Below are 20,840 nucleotides of genomic sequence, written 5' to 3' on the forward strand. Positions count from 1 at the left end.
TGTTGGCGCCAGACTGAGCTGAGGCAGACCTGAGCCAAAAGTCCTAGTTACTGTCCCAGGTCACCTCCTTCTTTCCTCCTTCCATCAATAGGCCCTTCTTTTCTGGACAAAACCCCCCGTTCTTCTACCTTCTTTCACAATCCTGAGTAATCTACTACTGTCCCTTCACCTCTTTCTTGCTTAAATCCTGCCCTCATGGAGCTTAGAGTCTCTGGAAGAGAGGTAAATTAATTAAGAAATCACATGAAGGAATTCCCTCGCTCCAGTGGTTAGAACTCTGCACTTTCACTGCTGAGGGCAAGGGTTCAATCCCTGGTTGAGGAACTAAGATCCCACATGCCACACCGTGGGGCCAAAACAAAAGAAAATTTAAAAAAATTTAAATGGCTTTCTTTGAATGGAGTATAGCCTGTCAAAATGGTACATCGCTATTTTGTACACCTGTAACATATAATACTGTACATCAATAATACTTCAGTAGTATAATTGTAAAGAATAAATAATAGAGCAACTTAGAAAAGAAGTCAGAAAATCCCTGGCAATCCAGTGATTAGAACTTGGCGCTTTCAGGGCTGAGGCGTGGATTCAGTCCCTGGTCAGAGAACTAAAATCCCATAAACTGAGCAGCATGGCCAAAAATAAACATAGAAAGTTTTTTAAAAGTCACACATTACAAACTTTGGATCTGGGACACATTGGTCTGGGTCAGAGTTTTCTTTTTTCAAAAAAGAAAAAAAAGACTTTTTTGTTGTGGACCGTTTTAAAATTCTTTATTGAATTTGATACAATATTGCTTCTGTTTAACATTTTTGTTTTTTTTGCATATGGGATCCTAGCTGTCTGACCAGGTATTGAACTCGAATCCCCTGCATTGGAGGGTGAAGTCTTAACCACCAGACCACAAGGGAAGTCCTCAGAGTTTTCTCTGAGGCCTCTGAGCCAGTGAGAAGTGAATCTTGATGAAAGAATAGGAGAGAAGGATGAAGGAGGAGGGTGTGCCCTAAAACTGATTATTAATCTATCTGTCCAGATTTGGGTCTTACTGAGAGTGGACTGGCTTGGGCCTCTAGGGTTCTCAAATGGTTCTCAAATTCTTCTCCCTGGACCAGTGGTAGCAGCATTGTCTGGGAACTTGTTTAAAATGTGCATTCTCAGGCCCTGTTGCAGAACTATCGAACTGAAAACTTTGAGGATAGAGCCAACCATCTGTGTTCGACAAGACCTCATGCCATTCTGCAACTGATGAAGTGGAGAGCTATGTTCCAGATACCGACAGTCAAGTGGATTCACCCACTAAAAGTATGATAGGTTCTGGTTCTCTCCCACTTTCTCACGTGTTCCCTATGGAAGAGGAATTCACAGATAATCTTCTGCGAGTAGGTCTGATAGGGATCTGCAGCTGTAGAGAGAAATGGGACAAGTGATTTGATGGTGTTGAGAATGGGGGATAAAATACGAACATTTTAGCAAGTCTGAGGTCCATTGCCCCAGACATGAGACTCCGGGAGGTAAAATCAGATTCTTTGAAAACTGGAAAGAACTTGGCATATCATATCCTATTCTTAACCCCGTTCAAGACAAGATCTGGGTAGGTGATACCCCACCCTTTAAAGTAGCCTTTTCCATTGATGGCTAATCATGTCTGGGATGAAATCTGCCTCCTTTTATTTTTTCTTTAAAAAAATAAACAAGATTTATTTTTATTTTTGGCTGTGTTGGATCTTTGTTGCTGTCTGCAGGTTTTCTCTAGTTGTGGCAAGTGGGGGCTACTCTTCACTGTGATGCACAGGCTTCTCATTGTGGTGGCTTCTCTTATTGCGGAGCTTGGGCTCCAGGCCACACATGAGCTTCAGTAGTTGCAGCCCTCAAACTCTAGAGCTTGGGCTCAGAAGTTGCAGCACACAGGCTTAGCTGCCTCACAGCATGTGAGAACTTCCTAGAGCAGGGATCAAACCCATGTTCCCTGCATCCGCAGGTAGATTCTTAACCACTGGACCAGCAGGGAAGCCCCCAAATCTGCCTCCTTTTGACTTCCTTTCATCAACCTTAGTTCTCTGGATTCTTGCAAAGAAGTCTTCTTTCCTATGACCTCCCAAGGATAATAATCTTGTTTATCTAAAGTTCTTAGTGAAGATACAATAATTGACCAACTGAAATATAAGAGAAGATCCCAGAGTTATAAAAGCTTTTATTAAAGCAAGCGTGAACATGATAGAGACAATTACAAGAACATGTGCCTCTCAGCTGGGCTGACTGACATGAAGGTGGCTTTGCAGACTGGCTCACATTCTGGAGAATGTTCAACAAAGGTTACAAGGATCTGACTCCTAACTCTGGCCCAAGCTTCCCATGACACCTAGCATGTGGTTTATTTCAAGTCCTGCATTCATGACTTGGCTGGCTAGGAAGAAGTTTTTGGACTGTATATGTAAACTATCAATGCTTATGGGTATTAACTACACAAGAGCCAGGATCTACTTAGTTTCTGGAATAAACATCCCTCAGAACATGTTTCTGGTGCCAATCTGAGGTTCTCAATCACATTCTACCAATTGTATATTCATTCACACATCCATTTAACCATTCTGCACGTCCAGTCCAGTCTAGCCTCCTCAATCAACTTGCAGTTGGGCACTACCCAATTTCTTCTCCAAGCTGAAAAACCTAAGAGAACTTTAGGCAAGTTCTGCTCCAAAGTTGATGCTAACAAAAGAGCTGGGGAAACAGAAACGTGACAGTGTGTGAAAGAGGAACTTAAATTCGCTTTTGAACCTGCATTCTCATGCTCTCCCAACTTCCTTCGCAACATGAGGAAGAGGGTAGAAAGATGATCAGCCCAGGGAGAGCCAGACAGAAACCTAGAATACAACACAGGGATCAGCCTCCCAGCTTGGTCATCCCACCAACACTCAGCACCTCCCAGGCCTGGGAAGGCTCTCCAAACACCACTATCTGAAGATGATGTCAGTCCTTGAGTGAGGATATAAAATAAATCTTCAACCAAAATAAACCATCAAAAGAAACTTACTATGAAATGGGGCTCTGACATTTCTTGCATAAAGATGGTCTTTGGAGAATCATATCGAGATAAAAGCTCCCTCCTCTGAGGCTGGAATCACAGCTTCTCCATGCTCTTGATGATGCCGGACAAAACTGTGACCACGTGCTCTCACACTGGCTTCCCACCGAACGCCATAGAGTCGGCTCATTTGCCCACCACCTCGTAATAACTGGAGCCAAATCTCTGTTTCATTTTTCCGAAAGAAAAAGACTACATCCCACCACAACAGTTCATTGAATTCAAGCCTCTACCCAGAGGAAGCTAAAGGCTTCATAATCTCAAGTAAAAAATGCCAGCTATGTGCTCCCACAGGCTTCCAGTCCCCTGGAGGCGCAGGGCACCAGGGCTATCACAATAACCTCCCAGCCCGTTCACAATTCAATTCTCCTTTGTACAAAACTCCAGACACTCTCCAACCATTCAGATCCAAGCTTCAGTCCCAGGACAGTCCATCCTGTGTTCCCCCAAAAGCATTCCCTGGCCTCACGAACAGACTCAGAAATCTAGATAGGCTAGAATATGGGGCCCAGAGGCTGACCCCACTGCTCCAGCCTTCTCTGAGAGGGCAGATGGATCTCCAGTTTCAGCCAGTACCTGTGGCCTTCTGTGCATCAGACACAAGAGGGAAAGGGCATGGGTGAGTGGTGGCGAGTGGGAGGGCGGAATAGACTCTGAGGCACTTGAAGAGCTGGTAGAACAGGTTCCGTTCCGCCGCTCAGTCGTGTCCGACTCTGCGACCCCATGAATCGCAGCGCGCCAGGCCTCCCTGTCCATCACCAACTCCCAGAGTCTACTCAAACTCATGTCCATCGAGTCAGTGATGCCATCCAGCCATCTCATCCTCTGTCGTCCCCTTCTCCTCCTGACCCCAATCCCTCCCAGCATCAGGGTCTTTTCCAGTGTCTACACTTCGCATGAGGTGGCCAAAGTATTGGAGTTTCAGCCTCAGCATCAGTCCTTCCAATGAACACCCAGGACTGGTCTCCTTTAGGATGGACTGGTTGGATCTCCTTGCAGTCCAAGGGACTCACAAGAGTCTTCTCCAATACCACAGTTCAAAAGCATCAATTCTTCAGGGCTCAGCTTTCTTCACAGTCCAACTCTCACATCCATACATGACCACAGGAAAAACCATAGCCTTGACTAGACGGACCTTTGTTGGCAAAGTAATATCTCTGCTTTTTAATATGCTGTCTAGGTTGGTCATAACTTTCCCTCCAAGGAGTAAGCGTCTTTTACTTTCATGGCTGCAGTCACCATCTGCAGTGATTTTGCAGCCCCCAAAAGTAAAGTCTGACACTGTTTCCACTGTTTCCCCATCTATTTCCCATGAAGTGATGGGACTGGATGCCATGATCTTCATTTTCTGAATGTTGAGCTTTAAGCCAACATTTTCACTCTCCTCTTTCACTTTCATCAAGAGGCTTTTTAGTTCCTCTTCACTTTCTGCCATAAGGATGGTGTCATCTGCATATCTGAGATGACTGATATTTCTCCCAGCAATCTTGATTCCAGCTTTTGCTTAAGCATTTCTCATGATGTACTCTGCATATAAGTTAAACAAGCAGAGTGACAATATACAGCCTTGACGTACTCCTTTTCCTAGTTGGAACCAGTCTGTTGTTCCATGTCCAGTTCTAACTGTTGCTTCCTGACCTGCATACAGATTTCTCAAGAGGCAGGTCAGGTGGTCTGGTATGCCCATCTCTTTCAGAATTTTCCACGGTTTATTGTGATCCACACAGTCAAAGGCTTTGGCATAGACAATAAAGCAGAATAGATGTTTTTCTGGAACTCTCTTGCTTTTTCCATGATCCAGCGGGTGATGGCAATTTGGTCTCTGGTTCCTCTGCCTTTCCTAAAACCAGCTTGAACATCTGGAAGTTCACGGTTCACGTACTGCTGAAGCCTGGCTTGGAGAATTTTGAGCATTACTCTACTAGCGTGTGACATGAATGCAATTGTGCGGTAGTTTGAGCATACTTTTGCATTGCCTTTCTTTGGGATTGGAATGAAAACTGACCTTTTCCAGTCCTGTGGCCACTGCTGAGTTTTCCAAATTTGCTGGTGTATTGAGTACAGCACTTTCACAGCATCATCTTTCAGGATTTGAAATAGCTTAACTGGAATTCCATCATCTCCACTAACTTTGTTCATAGTGATGCTTTCTAAGGCCCACCTGACTTCACATTCCAGGATGTCTGGCTCTAGGTGAGTGATCACACCATCATGATTATCTGGGTCGTGAAGATCTTTTTTTACAGTTCTTCTGTGTATTATCGCCACCTCTTCTTAATATCTTCTGCTTCTATTAGGTCCATACCATTTCTGTCCTTTATTGAGCCCATCTTTGCATGAAATGTTCCCTTGGTATCTCTAATTTTCTTGAAGAGATCTCTAGTCTTTCTCATTCTGGTGTTTTCCTCTATTTCTTTGCATTGATCGCAGAGGAAGGCTTTCTTATCTCTCCTTGCTATTCTTTGGAACTCTGCGTTCAAATGGGAATATCTTTCCTTTTCTCCTTTGCTTTTCACTTCTCTTCTTTTCACAGCTATTTGTAAGGCCTCCTCAGACAGCCATTTTGCTTTTTTGCATTTCTTTCCCATGGGGATGGTCTTGATCCCTGTCTCCTGTACAATGTCACGAACCTCTGTCCATAGTTCATCAGGCACTCTATCTATCAGATCTAGGCCCTTAAATCTATTTCTCACTTCCACTGTATAATCATAAGGGATTTGATTTAGGTCATACCTGAATGGTCTAGTGGTTTTCCCTACTTTCTTCAATTTAAGTCTGAATTTGGCAATAAGGAGTTCATGATCTGAGCCACAGTCAGCTCCTGGTCTTGTTTTTGCTGACTGTATAGAGCTTCTCCATCTTTGGGTGCAAAGAATATAATCCATCTGCTTTCGGTGTTGACCATCTGGTGATGTCCATGTGCAGAGTTGTTTCCTGTGTTGTTGGAAGAGGGTGTTTGCTCTGACCAGTGCATTTTCTTGGCAAAACTCTGTTAGCCTTTGCCCTGCTTCATTCCGTATTCCAAGGCCAAATTTGCCTGTTACTCCAGGTGTTTCTTGACTTCCTACTTTTGTATTCCAGTCCCTTATAATGAAAAGGACATCTTTTTTGGGTGTTAGTTCTGAAAGACTAACGGCACAGGCTGAGAGGAGCTATCCCATGCCCAAGATCGGGGGCGGTGGCCAAGAGGAGCAACCCCACATCCAAGGAGCAGCAGCTGCACAGGTTCAGGAGGCCCGAGAGGAGCTACTCCACATTCAAGGTCAGGAGGGGTGACCTCATCCAAGGTAAGGAGCAGTGGCTGCGCTTTGCTGGAGCAGCCGTGAAGAGATACCCCACATCCAAGGTAAGAGAAATCTAAGTGAGAGGGGATCAGAGGGCAGACACACTGAAACCATAAGCACAGAAAACTAGCCAATCTGATCACATGGACCACAGCCTTTTCTAACTCAATGAAACTAAGCCATGCCTGTGGGGCCACCCAAGATGGACGGCTCATGATGGAGAGGTCTGATAGAATGTGGTCCACTGGAGAAGGAAATGGCAAACCACTTCAGTATTCTTGCCTTGAGAACCCCATGAACAGTATGAAAAGGCAAAGTGATAGAACAGATTAAGCATGCACATATCTAAAAATGAGCCACGCAGCCACCTGAGCAGTGAGCTTTGCACTAAGTGCTTTAGGTGTCAGAGGAACTGCTGGGTGGTTCCAAGAAGATAGATTTGACCTGGGACATGGGTCAAACATATCAGTTTCTCTGGGAAATGTCAACCTCCTTTCCTCTGCTCCTTCAGATTTATTTTTGTGCCCAGCACTATCCCCTGTCCCTCCATAGTTCACTGTAAAACATACTGTGTTTTTATCAGCAGTGGGGTAGCTGTGAGTGTTATTTCATTTAAGCTTATAAGGAGCTACCAAAAAAATAAAAAGACATAAATCATAATAGTTATCCATGATGTATTGTTAAGCCAAAAAAGCTAGATATAGGGTAATATGTAGGCTTGTTGTTCAGTCATTCAGTCATGACTGCCTCTTTGCAACCCTGTGGATTGCAGTATGTCAGGCTTTCCTGTCCTTCACCATCTCCCAGAGTTTGCTCAAACTCATGTCCACTGATTCGATGATGCCATCCAACCATCTCATCCTCTGCCTCCTTTTCCTCCTGCCCTCATTCTTCCCCATCCACCAAAAAAACAAGATGGAAAGAATATGGAGAAAAGGGAATCTTTGTGCATTGTTGATGGGAATATAAATCAGTTCAGCTACTAAGAAAAACAATATGGAGATTCCTCAAAAAATTGAAAATAGGAATGTTACATGAATCAGCAATTCTCCTCCTGGGCAGTTATCTGAAGGAGATGAAATCACTATCTTGAAAAGATAATCTGTACTTTCATATTCATTGCAGCATTATTTACAACAGCCAAGGCATAGAAATTAAGAACCCATCAGTTGATGAATGGATAAGGAAAATGTGGTATTCATGTATATTGAATGGAATTTTATTCAGCCATTAAAAAGAAAGAAACCCTGCCATTTGTGACAACATGAATGGACCTTGAGGGCATTATGCTAAGCTAAATAAATCAGATAGAGAGAGACAAGTACAATATGACCTCACTTATGTGTAGAATCTTAAAAACTCATAGATACCACCTTTGTGTGGTTACAAAACATGAGGCATAAGGGATGGGCAAAATAGGTGAAGGTGATCAACTTCCAGTTATGATATAAATAATTCCTGGGGATGTAATGTACAACATGATGACTATATTTAAGAATGTCGTATTGTATATTTGAAAGGTACGAAGACTAAATTTTTAAAGTTCTCATCACAAGAAAAAACTGTTAACTCTGTGTGGGATAGAATTTTAACTAAACTTATTGTGGTAATCATTTTACGATATGCACATATATAGAGTCATGTAATACATCTGAAACTAATACAACACTATTATGTCAATAAATTTTTTATAAATATCAATTTGTTTTATGTTGCCATAAAGACATTCTATTTTCACTACCCAATAAAACTAGAAATAATATAAAGATAACAAAAAACATTTTCTCTTAACCCATCCTAATGATAATTTATTGTGCACTACCCTTTGCAAGTCCTGTGATAAGCATTTTTTTCATATAATATTTTGTAAAAAAAAAAGAAAACAAAAAGAAGGAAAGGAAGAAAGAAAGGAAGAAAGGAGGAAAAAGAATTCACTGAGTAGAGTTAAGGCAAATTAGGTAAAATTTACAAAAGAAAACAGAAGGGTAAATCTACTTGGCTTTGGGTTAAGAAGTGGTTTTCAAGACAACATCAAAAGCAGAACAGAAGAAATAATAAAATCATTTATGTTATTTGCTTCAAAGGACACTATCGAGAAAATGAAAAGATAACTCACCAAAATGAGAGAAATTATTTGTCAACCATACATCTGAATATACAGAACACTTAAAACTCAACAACAAAGAGAGAAATAACCTTTTTTTTTTTTTAATGGGCTATGGATTTTAGTAGACATGATTCCAAAGAAGATAGATAAATAGCCCAAGAGCACATAATAAGATGCTCAATATCATTAGTCACTAGGGAAATGAAAACCTAAACCATAGTGAGGTATTGCTTCATACCAACTAGGATGGCTATAAACAAAAAGATGGACACTAACAAGTGTTGGTGAGGACGTGGGGGTGTGATGCCACACCACACACACGCACAGCTTGCTGTCTAGACAGATACTAACAAGTGTTGGTGAGGACGTGGCGGTGTGATGCCACACCACACACACGCACAGCTTGCTGTCTTGGGAATGTGAATGATGTAGTCGCTTTGGGAAACTATTCGAAAGTTCCTCAAAAAGTTAAAGCACAGAATTATCATTTGGCCCAGCAGTTGCACCCTAGATATATGTCTGAGAGATTCAAAATCATATGTTCACACAAGAACTTATTTTAAAATATTCATAGTAGTAGTATATTTCTAATAGTCAAAGGTAGGAACAAGCATATGTCCATCAACTTATGAACTGATAAACAAAATTATTTGGCATTTAACAGGAATGGGTTCTGATACATGCTATAGTAAGGATAAATACCTTGAAAACATTATGTTGAGAGAAGTCAGACCCATGAGGGCACATATTGTGTGATTCCATGATATGAAATTTTCAAAATAGGCAAATCCACAGAGAATAGTTTTTAGGGTGATGGAAATGTTCTGGGATTAGATAGTGGTGATGGTCTCACAACTTGTTAATAGTCTAAAAACCACTGAATTTTACACTTTAAACTGGTGCATTTTATGTCATATGAATTACATAAATCTAAAAAATTATGCAAATATATTTGAAAAATAGGACAAAATGGATAAATTCTTGGAAAACTATAATCTACAAACTTGATTCAAGAAAAAATGGCAAGCCTAGATAGTCTGATTATTCAAAATAATTGAAGAAGTAGTTAAAATGGCTTTATAGGTGGGTTTCACAAAACTTTCAATTAACTCTTCCAGAAAATAAAAACTCTTTCTATGAGACTAGTATAACCTTACAAAAACAAGACAATAACAATATGAAAAAGAAAGATTATAAGCTCATTCCACTTGGAAAGATGCATGATTTCTAAATAAAATGTTAGCAAATCAAATTCAATAGTTATAAAAAATGGTAATAAACCATGGCTAAGATGAGTCTATGGCAGTGTTGCAGGGATGGTGTAATATTATTAAATTAATAGGTGATACTCATTATTGTAAGTAATTGAGAAAAAAATTAAGATACATCAATAGATGTGTAAAAATACATGAGGAGAAGGGGACAGTGAAGGACAAGATGGTTGGATGGTATCACCAACTCAGTGGACACGCGTTTGAGCAAGCTCCAGGAGATGATGGACAGGGAAGTCGGGCGTGCTGCCTTCCATGTGGTTGCAAAGAGTCAGACATGACTGAGCAACTGAACAACAATAAATGCTTCCATTTATATAAAATTCTAGCAAATGCAGAAGAAATTATTTAAAAACAAAGCAAATCAGTACTCAAATGTGGATGAGGAAGAGAGGGATAGGAAAGAGAGATTACAAAAGGTCACAAGGAAAGTTTTGTTGGTAATGGATAATGTTCATTGTCTAAATTTTAGTAATGGGTCATCAGATTATATCAAATTTTACATTTTAAATAGATGCAGTTTACTTATGTCAAGAAAAAGCACTTGTAACTTGACTCTAGGAGAGCAGAATGATTTCATTTTAGGGAGAAAAGTCCTTTTTATTCAAACACCTTAATGGGTCTTTTTGGTTGGGAAAGGTGAGGTTCCTTGGGCTGTCCTAGAAGTGGGTGGAGACCACAGGAGAAATCACTTTGTTAAAAAAAAAAATTATAGAAAGTTTTCACTTTATGGAGGAGTCCAGGATTAAGAAAAGGGGAGAAAGAAGTCTCCAGAGAAAGTGGGAAGAATCCATGAAACATGTAGCCAGCAGAGCCTATGAAGAAAGATGGCTGGTGAGAAATTCTCTAGGGCAGAGATGGTGATAGAACTTTGATATTCATATTTAATTTTTCCTGGGATTTCCCTGGTGGTCCTGTGGTTAGGACTCAGTGCTCTTGCTGCCAGGGTCAGGGTTCAGCCCCTGGTCAGGGAACTAAGATCCTGCAAGCTGTGTGTTATAGCCAAATAATTAATTAATTAGTTCAGTTCAGCTTAGTTGCTCAATCGTGTCCAACTCTTTGCGACCCCATGGATTGCAGCCAGTCCTCCCTGTCCATCACCAACTTCCAGACTTTACGGGCATGTCCATCGAGTCAGTTAGGCCATCCAACCATCTCATCCTCTGTTGTCCCCTTCTCCTCCTGCCTTCAATCTTTCCCAGCATCAGGGTCTTTTCCAATGAGCCAGTTCTTTGCATCAGGTGGCTAAAGTATTGGAGTTTCAGCTTTAACATCAGTCCTTCCAATGAATATTCAGGACTGATTTCCTTTAGGATTGACTAGTTGGATCTCCTTGCAGTCCAAGACACTCTGAAGAGTCTTCTCCAACACCACAGTTCAAAAGCATCAATTCTTCGGTGCTCAGTTTTCTTTATAGTCCAACTCTCACATCCATACATGACTACTGGAAAAACCATAGCTTTGACTAGGCACACCTTTGTTGGGAAACTAATATCTCTGCTTTTTAATATGCTGTCTAGGTTGGTCATTACTTTCCTTCCAAAGAATAAGTGTCTTTTAATTCTATGGCTGCAGTCACCATCTACAGTGATTTTGGAGCCCCCCCAAATAAAGTCAGCCACTGTTTCTGCTGTCTCCCCATCTATTTGCCATGAAGTGATGGGACCGGATGTCATGATCTTAATGATCATCTGAGTTAAATTCATCTATTCCAGTCCATTTTAGTTCACTGATTCCTAGAATGTCGATGTTCACTCTTGCCATCTCCTGTTTGACCACTTCCAATTTGCCTTGATTCTTAGACTTAACATTCCAGGTTCCTATGCAATATTGTTTTTTATAGCATCAGACTTTACTTCTATCACCAGTCACATCCACAGCTGGGTGTTGTTTTTGCTTTGGCTCTCTCTCTTCGTTCTTTCTGGAGTTATTTCTCCACTGATCTCCAGTAACATATTTGGAAACTACCGACCTGGGGAGTTCCTCTTTCAGTGTCCTATCTTTTTTGCCTTTTCATGCTGTTCACAGGGTTCTCAAGGCAAGAATACTGAAGTGGTTTGCCATTCCCTTCTCCAGTGGAGCATGTTTTGTCAGCACACTCCACCATGACCCATCCATCGTGGGTGGCCCTACATGGCATGGCTCATTGTTTCATTGAGTTAGACAAGGCTATGGTCCATGTGATCAGTTTGGTTAGTTTTCTGTGATTGTGGTTTTCATCCTGTCTTCCCTCTGATGGAGAAGGGTAAGAGGCTCATGGAAGCTTCCTGATGGGAGAGACTCACTGAGGGGGAAACTGGGTCTTGTTCTGATGGGCAGGGCCATGCTCAGTAAATCTTTAATACAATTTTCTTTTGACAGGTGAGGCTGTGTTCCCTCCCTGTTGTTTGATCTAAGGCCAAACTGTGATGGAGGTGATGAAGATAATGGCGACTTCTTTCCAAAGGCCCCATGCACGCATTGCTGCACTCAGTGCCCCCGGCCCTGCAGCAGGCCATCGTTGACCCATGCCTCTGCCGGAGACTCCTGGACATTCACGGGCAAGTCTGGGTCAGTCTCTTGTGGGGTCACTGCTCCTTTCTCCTGGGCCCTAGTGTGCACAAGGTTCTATTTGTGCCCTCCAAGAGTCTGTTTATCCAGTCCTGTGTAAGTTCTGGCAGCTCCATGGTGGGATTAATGGTGACCTCCTCCAAGGGGGCTTATGCCATACCCAGGTCTGCTGCACCCAGAGTCTCTGCCCCCGAGGTAGGCCACTACTGCCCTGTACCTTTGCAGAAGACACTCAAACGCAGTCCTGGCTCAGTCTCTGTAGGGTTTCTGGGTCCTGGTGGGCACAAGGTTTGTTTTAGCCCTCCTAGTGTCTCTGGTGGGTAAGGAGTTTGATTCTAAATGGGATTTGACCCCTCCTGTCTTGCTGGGGCTTCTCCTTTGCCCTTGGACATGGGGTATCTTTTTTTGGTGGGACCCAACATTCTCCAGTTGATGGTTGTTCAGCAACAAGTTGTAGTTTTGGAGTTCTCACAGGAGAAAATAAGCACATGTCCTTCTATTCTGCCATCTTATGCCATCAATTAATTAATTAATTGTTTCCTATTCTGTGATGGAGTCCCCCTCCACAGGCCCCAAATATTTAGCTAAGTGTGTTCCAGTCACTGGCCTTGAGTTAATGGTGTTTTGGGGAATCAAAAAGGGACAGTCCCACAGATTAGGCAAAACACAGAGAGAGGCAGCCGCTGTAGGAATTGTGAGATCAGCTGAGACGAGTGGGGAGCAAACTGGAGGCAGGAATTAGCGAAGTAATGGGAAGATATAAGCATTACCATTAGGAACTGCTGAAATACTAGGGCTGAGGGACAGAGCTTTCTGCAGTATCTGGAAATAAGTATGGAGAAATAAGCCATTTCATTCAAGTATTAAAGGAAACAGTGACTGACTCCAGGGACTAGTGAACTTGGGGATATCCAGTTAAACTTAGAACATACCTTGTGAAAGGCCTCTTGAGACCATGTGAGCTACCACACAGATGACTCAATAGGAACTGGGTCACATTCAGATCATGACGTGAACTGCAGACCTTGCAGCTGTCCCTTGTGCTGTTAATCCATCCCTGCTCTCGAGGTCAATCCCTCAAGCCATTCTGATTCCCGAGGTTGTCAATAACCTACCTTTCGTCCTATCTCCCTCTCTTTCTCATTAGAAAAACAAAAAATGAAAGGAAAAAAAAAAAACTGGAAGAGTTTTTGTATTTTCACTTTCTCCCAAGCTTCATTCCTTCCCTGACTGGAGCAGAAAATAACCCAACTCTTTTACTCTGCTGCTGCTGCTGCTGCTAAGTCGCTTCAGTCGTGTCCAACTCTGTGCGACCCCATAGATGGCAGCCCACCAGGCTCCCCCGTCCCTGGGATTCTCCAGGCAAGAACACTGGAGTGGGTTGCCATTTCCGGCTCCAATGCATGAAAATGAAAAGTGAAAGTGAAGTCGCTCAGTCCTGTCTGACTCTTATCTTGTCCTACTTTTACTTTAATCACCTCTTATTTCACCCTAAATATGAGGTACCAGATTCCTCTATTATTTATTTTCCAACTTCTCCCAAATCCCCTGCTTTCTATAATAAAATATGGTTCACTAGGAATTTCAACTGTGAAATGGCAAGAGAGGGAATAACAAGACAGTAGAGATGGAAGGAAGGGTTGCTTCAACTGCCAGTCTTCGAGAAGGCAATGGCACCCCACTCCAGTACTCTTGCTTGGAAAATCCCATGGACGGAGGAGCCTGGTAGGCTGCAGTCCATGGTGTAGTTAAGAGTCGGACATGACTGAGCGACTTCACTTTCACTTTTCACTTTCCTACATTGGAGAAGGAAATGGCAACTCACTCCACTGTTCTTGCCTGGAGAATCCCAGGGATTGGCGAGCCTGGTGGGCTGCCGTTTATGGGGTCACACAGAGTCAGACACGACTGAAGCGACTTAGCAGCAGCAGCCATTTATATGTCCAGACAATGGGCTTTGAAGGACCTTAATGCTGACATTTGAGTTGATCACACCCCTGATAAGATGCCCGTAACGACCATAACACAACCACCTCACACGTGTACAAATGGCTTATAGCTTATCCACAAGTCCACATGTTCAGCTTGTGTTGCTCACACAGCTGTGTTAGGCTGTTATATTTATTCTCCTTTCTCACATGAGGAAGTTCAAGCTCGGGAAGTTTAAATAGCATGCCTAGTTCTTCTGAATCCAAACCACACTGCCTCTTTGCCATCTAATATGCTATCCCTAAGTAAGCACCAGTTCTATTTTGATCAGAGAGTATTAACCTGGACCCCATGGTGAGGGATGGAGGGTGGAGGGTGCAATGACTCTCAAAGCAAGGAGTTCATAAACTTCTTTGGGAAAGGGTTTCAACTTTATGTTAATCATTTCTAATTAAAAGTTAGCCTTTCCTTCCATTACGAATATGGGCAACAGCTGCACCTGTAACTTTCCAGTGAAAACCACGGACATTTTCATATACGAGCTATTGTTGCAAATGTCTCAAAATACTGTTTACACTCATCGGGAAGACTACAATTGTTATTAGGTTTGTCATAGAATGCATTAACAATAAGCATGTCCATTAATACACTGCCCCTGTAATATTCTAATAACTGTAATTCACTACCACTGACTTCCTTTGTAATCCTAGGTATTTAATGCATTTAAAAACATTCTGAGAAAGGGTCCATAGATTTCTCATGATTGCCAAAGGGGTTTATGGTCACGTTCACACACATGCTTGCGCACACACAGGCTGAGTTCCTTAGTTCCTTGCCTAAAGGATACAGCACATGGCCATGAACTGTGTGTTCACCTTATTCCCATTTACCATATTGTATCACCTACATTCATATACCTTTCCTTCCCTGGTAGCCTGTGAGTCCTCACGAAGCAGGAGTGGTACCTTCTATTTCGTTGACTCCTCAGTGCCTAGAACAGGGCTCAGCACTTGTTGAGCTATCATTTATAGAGTATCTATTTTGTGTAAGGCTCAAGTCCCATTGGGTGGGGTAGAAGAATGGAGTGATTCAAAGGAGAGCAAAAATTCATTCACATGCTTGTTTGAGCATCCATTCATTTGTTCATTTAGAGACCTGTCCAATGGTCCTCAATGCCAGCCACTGTGGCAGGCTCTGGGGACAACAGGAAAAATGAAACCCAACTCCTTATTCTCATGGAGCACCCATTCCATCTCATGGAAAGGAGAGAAAACAGGATTTCTGAAGAGAGAAAGTGGGAATGACCCCATTAGTTCTGGGGTCATAGTCATGGGGAATCTCTAGTTCTTACCACTATATTCATCAGTTGTTTCTGGACAAAAGGGTCCTAGGAAAGTCACCACGAGGTAGAAAACGTAGACAACGATGTCTTTCCTAACAGGACAAGCCTGTGGGGTTGCGTGAGGACAGTTTACCTTGTTGTGTGGTTGCTGGTCCTGCCTAGTAAACTGTGAGAAGTTAGCCCTCCATTGCCCCGGGTGTTTCTGGGGCCAGCCTGTCTGAAGACCGCAAAAAGGCTATCTGCCCTCTCTGCAGTTCTGTTTTGGTTCAAGGATTCTATGATGCTATCAGTTAGTCAGAATGTTGCCTAGATACCTTGGGGCTTCTCTTCCTCGCAAGAAGCCAACCCGAGAGACAAGTAGGCCAGGTGATTTCGAACCTGCCAAACGTGTGCTGAAAGACCAGGTGGTGGGAGAATGTGGTGGTACAAATCCCTGAATCTCTGGGCCAGGTCATCCATCCAGGCAGGATGGCAAAGGGAGAAACCCCAGCAGAATCAGGAGAGAAAGGGACTTGGAGCCGGGGGTATCTTAGGAATAGCAGAACTAGGGAAAGGATAATAAGGACAACAAGGTCTGGGACTAACTAAGCAAAATCTGTTAAGGTGAAACATTTCCCCAAGGAGGCATAACCTCAAAATACAAAAATATAATTTTAACAAACCCACACAATATCCTTGAGGAGAGGTATAATGCCAATGCAAAAAAAAAGTTCATTTTGGTAACTAGAACCTGTAAACCCACAACAGTATCTCCATACCTATTTCATAAATGTGTGAAAAAATACTTCCTAGGGAACTCGCTCATCTGTTCCCAGCCTCAACTAGACTCTCTCTTACCCTCCCTCCAGCCTCCTCCATTCTATCTGTTTGAATGTCTTGCTTTAGCAAATGGAGACAATTAGCATCATTAAGCACATGAAATAAATCAACCTGGATGATCCGGAATATCAAATATCATTCTATTCAGTTTGTTACCCATGATAATGGCCTACATTTTTTCTAAGAAAAATTTCTTGGAAGACTTTATTTCAATCATGCCTCTATCTAGGAAATATTTAATAGGAACGGCACAGTGCTGGGTCCCTTGGGCCAGAACAAAGATGTATCTAACAAAGCACTTAGAATCTACCAGGCCTGATAAGAGATGTGTACAGATAACTCTGTGACAAGGTAGAAGGTTACAGGTGGTTTAGAGAATGGGAGCAGGGAATTAAATGAATAGAAAGAGAAAGAGAGAGGACATCCAGGGGGCAAAAGGTCAAGGACAGGGCACCCCTTAGTTCTGGAGGGTAGAATAGAGACAGATGGAGCATGCAGGAGGGGCCAAGTTCCAGAGAGGTAGGGGTCAGTTTGGAAGACAAAACTTCTTCTGGTCAACTCCTGCTGTTCAAAAGCAAGAGCTGTAGGGTCATAGGGTAAACGCCCTGGTCACAGGAAGTATTCATTCAAATCAAATTCAGATAATTTGTTAAAGATATTATAGACAATAGTCCATATATTTTCTCCTTGTTGGTAAGGAGTTTAAACGAGAGAGTTTAAACCACAACTTCTGACTCTATGTGTCTCTTCTTCCACCAACAGAGCATGGAGTTCCCAAGTGATGAAATCATTTCATTCCCAGATGAACTATTAAAACTTAATTCTAAGATTCTTGGGAAATCAAATATTTTTTCTTTTACTGGATTTCATATACCTGATAGTCCTTTAAAAAGCTATCATCAGCAGTGGCACAAGCCACCTGTACAATGATTAACAGGTGCCCCGAACAGCACCCTCCCTGTCACTCACGTGTATTGAGAAACAAATCCTACAGGGCGCTGATATAACTCACTTTAAGCATGAAGAGTTTCCTATGGAGATCCCTGGCAATCATCCTGGGATTTCGATTTCATCCTGGGGCTGAATACTCCAAAGTTTTGTTCTCACTTCATGCTTGAAGTCAACACGACAAGTTAGATTAGATCTCCAGGTAATTACGTGAGCCCCTATCCCTCTGAAATGTGCATTCCCAGTAGATGGCCCAATCTGCTACAAGCCATGACTGAAGCGTCCCCATAAGGAATTCAGCCAGCCAGGCCACCTGGGCTGAGTGTGTATTTGCTTCCAAGTCCAGCAGCCACAGGACACTAAGCCACAGAAAATTAACAGCTTAGGTCTCAAATGAGAAATTTGCTGAAATGGAGTCTCTCAGGACCAATGCTTTGGTTTTACAAGTTGGCTCATCTTTGGTACAAAGATGGCAAATGGAGAGTCATTTCATGCTGCTGAAAGCCAGTAACAAAATTCTAAGAGTACGCAAGAACCTGGGGTTCTCGTTTGGCCATCCAGAAAGGCGAAGCCAGCCAGAAGCTCGCGTGTTGGTCTCTGATTAACTCGTCTGCCAGAGGAAAGGCTGGTCAGTAGCCAAAGAACACCAGGCCCAACCCCAGGGGGCTCCTAGTGCTCCCTTTGTGCCTGCTGTAACCTCTTGGCCACAGCAGTGATCAGAGCTGCTCCCTTTCCGCTCCCATCTTCTGACAGCATGAACATCACATCACATCGAGGAGCTAGTTCTTTCACAGTTTCCCGCAGAATCCGAGAAAAGCTATAGAAAAAGAGAAAGGGGAAACATCGTTGGCATTTAACTGTAGCATGTACCAGTAGTTCGTGCCTTTTTATGAGTAATGCTCCACTGTATAGATGCACCACATTTTGTTTATCCATCCATCAGCTGATGGTGAGAATGTAAACTTGCATAGCCATTACAGAAAACAGGATGGAGGGTCTTCAAAAACTTAAAAGTAGAACCAGCACATGGTCCACTAATTTCCACTTCTGGATATTCATCCAAAGAAAACAAAATGCTAAATAGAAAAGATACACGTATTCCTATGGTCATTGCAGCATTATTTACAATAGCCAAAATATGGGAGCAACCCAAGTGCCCATCAATAGATGAATGGATAAAGAAATATGATATGATACATACACACATATACACACAATGGCACATTAGTCATAAAAAGGATGAAATCGTGCCATTTGCAAAAAGATGCATGGATCTAGAGGGGATTATGCTAAGTGAAGTAAGTCAAACAAAGAAAGACATACAGCACGATTTCACTTATATGTGAAACAAAAAAACAAAATGAAACAAATGAACAAACAAAACAAAACAGAAACAGAGCTACGGACACAGAGAACAAACAAATGACTACAGGTGGTCAGAAGGGAGGGGCCTAGAGGATCAGGCCAAAAAGGTAAAGGGTACTAAAAGGTACAAACCTTCAGTTATAAAGCAAGTAAGTTAGGGGGATGTAATGTACAGCATGGAAAATATAAGATTGCGATAACTTTAAACAGTGACAGATGGTTACTAGACTTACGGTGGCGATCAATTTGCAATGTATATAAATATCAAATAACTATGTTATATACCTAAAACTAATAGAATATTGCATGTCAACTATACTTCAGTTAGAAAAAAAGATGGCAAGTTGTTCCCTTAACGACATTAAGGCTTTCAATCCGCTAGCATAGGATATCTTTCCATTTATTTAGGTCTTTCTTAATTTCAACAATGTTTTGTAGTTTTCAGTGTACAAGTCTTATACCTCTTTTGTTAATTTATTGTTAAGTATTTTATTCTTTTTGATGCTATTGAAATGGAATTGTTTTCTTAATTTCATTTTCAGATTACTCACTGTTAATGCATAGAGATGCAGTTGATTTTTATATACTGATCTTACATCCTGAAACTTGACTGAATTTGTTTCTTAGTTCCAACAGTTTTTTGTGGATTCCTTAGGATTTCTATATACAAAATCATATCATCTGCAAACAAAGATAGTTATAGTTTTGCTTGTCCAATATGGATGCCTTTTAGTTCTTTTTCTTGCCTAACTGCCTGTCTAGACTTAACGCTTGATTCTCCCTTTGAGGTCACATAGTTTTTTGACCTGGATCCTATAAGCCTCTCCCTTAAATAAAGACTTGACTGAGAGACAAAAACCACACAATCATCTGTAGGCAGTGTTAGAAGCAGTACAATGTTGAAGAACAGCGGCAAGAGTGGACATCCTTGTCTTGCTCCTAATTTTATGGTGAAATCATCCATCCAGTGCTTCCCCAGTAAGTATGGCATTAGCTGTGCATTTTTCACAGATGCTTTTATTAGGCTGAAGGAGTTCCTTTATTCTTAGGTTGTTGAGTGCTCTTATCATAAAAGGTGCTCAGTTCAGTTCAGTCGCTCAGTCGTGTCGACTCTTTGTGACCCCATGGACTGCAGCATGCCAGGCCTCTCTGTCCATCACTGACTCCTGGAGTTTACTCAAACATGTCCATTGAGTCAGTGATGCCATCCAACCATCTCATCCTCTGCTGTCCCCTTCTCTTTCTGCCTTCAATCTTTCCCAGCATCACAGTTTTTTCAAATGAGTAAGCTCTTCACATCAGGTGGCCAAAGTCTTGGAGTTTCAACTTCAGTATCAGTCCTTCCAATGAATATTCAGGACTGATTTCATTTAGGATGGACTGGTTAGATCTCCCTGCAGTCCAAGGGACTCTCAAGAAGTCTTCTCCAATACCACAGTTTAAAAGCATCAATTCTTTGGTGCTCAGCTTTCTTTATAGTCCAACTCTCAGATCCATACATGACTACTGGAAAAAACACAGCTTTGACTAGACAGACCTTTGTTGGCAAAGTAATCTCTCTGCTTTTTAATATGCTATCTAGGTTGGTCATAACTTTCCTTCCAAGGAGTAAGCGTCTTTTAATTTCATGGCTGCAGTCACCATCTGCAGTGATTCTGGAGCCCCCCAAAATAAAAATCTGAAACTGTTTCCACTGTTTCCCCATTTATTTGCCATGAAGTGATAGGACCAGATGCCATGATCTTCGTTTTCTGAATGTTGAGCTTTAAGCCAACTTTTTCACTCTCCTCTTCCACTTTTATCAAGAGGCTCTTTATTTCTTCTTCACTTTCTGCCATAAGTGTGGTGTCATCTGCATATCTGAGGTGATTGATATTTCTCCCGGCAATCTTGATTCCAACTGGTGCTTCATCCAGCCCAGCAATTCGCATGATGGACTCTGCATATAAGTTAAATAAGCAGGGTGACAATATACAGCCTTGACGTACTCCTTTTTCTATTTGGAACCAGTCTGTTGTGTTAGATTTTATCAAAAGTTTTGTCTGCACCTATTGAAATGAACATATGGTTTTTGTCCTTTGGTTAGGTCTTGGTTCAAAGGAAGAGGCTTGGAGGAATCACAGCAAAAATATGTGACCTCAAGGGG

At 42.0% G+C, this 20,840-nt stretch overlaps 1 protein-coding gene across 1 annotated transcript in view; it reads right to left on the reverse strand.

Annotated features, from left to right (window-relative positions):
• Nucleotides 1–17,998: 17,998 nt before the first annotated feature.
• The window catches only part of HKDC1 (hexokinase domain containing 1), a 40,189-nt gene continuing 37,347 nt past the window's right edge, over nt 17,999–20,840 (reverse strand). The window contains exon 18 of the mRNA XM_052640066.1: nt 17,999–18,146. Coding sequence (XP_052496026.1) covers nt 17,999–18,146 — 148 coding nt within the window. The remainder of the gene's footprint in view (nt 18,147–20,840) is intronic.

Source organism: Budorcas taxicolor, chromosome 5 (assembly GCF_023091745.1).
Source record: "Budorcas taxicolor isolate Tak-1 chromosome 5, Takin1.1, whole genome shotgun sequence".
NCBI lineage: Eukaryota > Metazoa > Chordata > Mammalia > Artiodactyla > Bovidae > Budorcas > Budorcas taxicolor.